Here is a 3,911-nt window from a genome sequence, read left to right as displayed (position 1 = left end):
TATTGGTTTGGTTTGGTAAAATTTTTTGAAGAGGTATTTATGATTTTTAAAAGGATAAGCATTTTATTTTGCGGTTAGTAAATAAAAAGTTAATGTACTTATACTTACTGTTTTTAAAATTTACAGGTTCTTTTAAAAGCATCTAAGAAAAGCACCTAAGAAGAACTTTTTAAAGTTAATTTGTATTTATAAAAATTAAAAAATTTAATATAAATTTATACATTAATTAATATTCAAATTGAATTCTTATATTAATATCTATTATAATATTTTAAATTTTTAAATTTATTTTATTAAATGCACTTGTTATTTTAAATAACTTTATCAGAAAATTAAATTGCATCTTTTAAATGAAATTAAAAATAACCACACATACATGAAGAAAGTTTAAAGAGAGAACTTGCAATTTCCACCCTAATAATTTTTTTTCCCATTATTCTTCTGCTTTAATTTTCATAGAGCGTTTCAAGGAATTATTATGAAAGTGTGTTTTCTTGGTATAATAATATAGGTTTAATTAACATATTTTTTTAAAATACATAATAAATTTATTATTAGTAGAATATTTTAAATTTTTTATGTAATAAATATAAAATAAATATATTAAAAACTTTAGCGCAACACGATGATTCTATCCATTGAACATTGATTGAGGAGATATTACTCTACAAAATTTTAAGAAATCTATGTTCTTTGTCCTTTTGTCCCCTTTGAATTTTTGCCCATTAATTGTGTAATGTGTACAGTGTAGGTTCATTCCATCATCCTCAAAAACAGATCGACTTAGTATTTGTTACTCATCACACACTTTGTCTAACTCTTGTCTCTTTGCTAATTTCTCATATCATCCTCTATTATTAATTACTTCTTCGTAACTATTTCAATATGAACAAGTTTGATTTTTATTTATTTTTCCTAAATTTGGTTAGAGTAGCATTTGTTAAGGATTTTAATAAGAAAAAGTTTTAAAAGTCTTAAAGTAGTGAATGTATTGAAAATTATAAAATTTTTAGTTGAGCACAAGTGCGAAATTAAAAAAGTATCGTATTAAATTACTATTCTAGAATTGATCAAAGTTGTAGATGTATTGACTCTGTTAAAAAAATCTCAAATTTAATGGATGAAATTAGAGGGTGAAAAAGTATTAATGTTTAAAGACATTTTAACTCCTTTTTATAACAAAACTCGAATACATTAAAAAAAAAAAAATACAGCATTGAAAGTTTGAAAGAGAGTTGATATGAAGTGGTAATTGACACGTGTAGTTGTCGGCTACTATGGCAACATATCTTCTGGTCTACCAAAATTACATAGGACTAATTGAAAGGAAAAAGAGGTGACCAATGGCAGTGTGGCGCAGCTGCTGGGAAACTCACCTCTAATTCATACTATTCTTCTATTGTTGTCGAACGCTGCTGCTTTTAGTAAGAAATATAATTATATTAATTTAATATTTTCAAATATAATATTTATATTTCAGATTTTGAGGGTCTTGAAACGGGTTTTTAGTTTAGAAAAAAATTGAAGGGCTTGTATATAAGGCGGCGGGTAAGTGTTACTAGTGATTGTTATTTGACATAAATGGGTAAAAGAGGGTCTTCCTGTTCCTCTTCCTCTTCATCTTTCTCAACTGCTTCTTCACATCTTCATGATGATCTTAGTCTTGGACTCAGCATTTCTTCCACTCATCATCAACATCTTCCTTCCTCTATCTCAAGGTTTCTATTATATCAACATTTTTATACCACATTTTTCTTTTCAATCAATCACTTAATCAATTCCATATGGTTTTTGTTGTTACATGTTAGGGGACAGTGGCAAATCCAATCATCATCACTTGCAAGTAGTTCACAAGGTGCTGAATTGACAAATGATTGCAGTGATCATAACACGTTCTTTGTCAAAGTGTACATGGAAGGCATTCCAATTGGCAGAAAACTCAACCTTTTAGTTCATGATGGCTACCATGAATTGGTTAAAGCTCTTGAACAAATGTTTGACACTACCATACTCTGTAATAAACTTTATCTTATTTTTTTTGTTAACCTTTTTTTCCTGATTAAAATAACAATGGTATAATGTTTTATTTTGTTTGTTTTGAATAGGGGGAACTGAGTTAGATGCAGTGCAAGCAGAGAGGTGCCATGTGCTAACTTATGAAGATGGAGAAGGGGACTTGATTATGGTTGGAGATGTGCCTTGGGAGTAAGTTAACATTATACTAGGGTTCTCTCAATTACCTTTTTTCAGTAATAATAGGATTTAGATAAGAGTGTTTTAAGGGTATTACATGAAAGAATGTTGTTCTTTTAAGTGTATTTAATAAATAAAAAATTAAAATATTTAAATTATATTTTTAGTGAAATATTTCATATTAAGTATTCTTGTTAAGAAAATTTTAAAAATTAGGATAACAATGTTGTTACTTTTATTTTTTATAAGTGTCACTTTATATATAATTTTTTGCATGGTATATTTGCATAAATTTATAAAAAAAATGTCATCCTTAAAATCAACGTGTACAACAAAAAAAAAAATTTATATAAAATATATATTAAAATATAAAATATCCATTAAAAATGAGTTAAATAACAAATATATTTCTACACAAATACATAACGAACGATTAATTTTTGCTATGCATATAGCATTTTTTATTAAAATAGGAATCATAATATCCATTTTCAAAAAGTAAAGTACACTTAAGTGGATGAACATTTATTTATTATTGGATGAAATGTAAACATCACATAAAAATAAACCTAACACCATATTCAAGATAAAGAAATGTGTTAACTTGATGTATGATAAAATCTTATTCTATAGTTTTAGAAAATATTTAATTCATATTTTAAAAATATTCACAATCACTTAGTCTATCTTTTATATATTTCAAATATTACAAATTGAAATGAGAAGTTGTAAATAAGTTAAATATAATACACTCCAAAAATTGAGATCCACTAAATTTCCTATCAAATAAATATAAATAACAAATGTTGGTATTAATAAATGTCTTGTTCTTGTAGGATGTTCTTATCAGCTGTAAAGAGGTTGAAGATCACCAGGGTTGACACATTTGGATGTTGAATGCATATTGGTTCCTCATGTGATATCAAATTTTGTCATATAAAATTAAAGTGAATGCAGTGATCACTGATGATGATAACAAAAATGATGATGATACTCTTCAGTCTTAGTGTATTTTTGGAGGTTGGGAATGAATGATGAGATTATGGGAATGAGGTAGTCAAGGATTAGAAACGGATAGAATGAGAGGGAAGAAAATGAAGGGATACAATAATTTATAATGATATTTTCCTCTATTTTGTAATTGTATATTCCAAATCTACTTTTACTCTGGAGAATTTTAATGAATTACAACTCAATCAAAGTGTTTTTAAGGGTCATATAACTAAAATTTGTAGTTAAGTTTATTATAACGAGGTAAAAATTCAGGTATAGTCGATTTTACATGAAGTTGATAACTGAGAGTCGTTAGATAAAAATTTAGTCAAATAATCTACCAGCTGACAGTTATCAACTTCACCTGAAGTCAACTACACCTGTATTTTCACCTCATTATAAATACAAGAGAAAGTATGCGAAAAAGTAATGAAGAAATGAATTTTTTTACTAGAATTATCAATAAAATTTTTGAAAAATAGAAATTCGTATACAATTATTTTCATACAAAATTAATAGTTTTAAATTGTTAAATAATTTGATATGTTTGATTTAAATTATTATTTAATTTTTAATTATTAATTTTATTCATGCATGTTATTCATTGAAAGAGTCAATATACAATTATATTTGTCAGTCTTTTTTATAATAAATAAATGTACTAATAATAATACTTAACACTACTTTTAAAAAAAATATGTTTAAATAATATTTTCTTAATCAAA

General features: G+C 25.7%; 1 protein-coding gene across 1 annotated transcript; it reads left to right on the top strand.

The window, feature by feature from the left end:
- Window positions 1-1,549: 1,549 nt before the first annotated feature.
- Window positions 1,550-3,316, top strand: LOC107465048 (auxin-responsive protein IAA31). The gene is made up of 4 exons (XM_016084016.3): window positions 1,550-1,718; window positions 1,809-2,014; window positions 2,106-2,205; window positions 3,030-3,316. The coding sequence occupies exons 1-4, from the start codon at window positions 1,582-1,584 to the stop codon at window positions 3,088-3,090; spliced, it is 504 nt and encodes a 167-aa protein (XP_015939502.1). The 5' UTR covers window positions 1,550-1,581; the 3' UTR covers window positions 3,091-3,316.
- The last annotated feature ends 595 nt before the right edge of the window (window positions 3,317-3,911 follow it).

The sequence above is a fragment of the Arachis duranensis genome, chromosome 9, assembly GCF_000817695.3.
Source record: "Arachis duranensis cultivar V14167 chromosome 9, aradu.V14167.gnm2.J7QH, whole genome shotgun sequence".
Classification (NCBI taxonomy): Eukaryota; Viridiplantae; Streptophyta; class Magnoliopsida; order Fabales; family Fabaceae; genus Arachis; species Arachis duranensis.
The sequence above is the reverse complement of the archived record's forward strand: the minus strand, read 5'-3'. Positions and strand labels throughout refer to the sequence as shown.

What these genes read in the sequence shown, in the direction of transcription:
- LOC107465048 (XM_016084016.3), top strand. Translation starts at nt 1,582, where the DNA reads ATGGGTAAAAGAGGGTCTTCCTGTTCCTCTTCCTCTTCATCTTTCTCA. An exon ending in CTTCCTTCCTCTATCTCAAG is followed by an intron (nt 1,719 to 1,808) that starts GTTTCTATTATA and finishes GTTACATGTTAG; the next exon opens with GGGACAGTGGCAAATCCAAT. An exon ending in GTTTGACACTACCATACTCT is followed by an intron (nt 2,015 to 2,105) that starts GTAATAAACTTT and finishes TGTTTTGAATAG; the next exon opens with GGGGAACTGAGTTAGATGCA.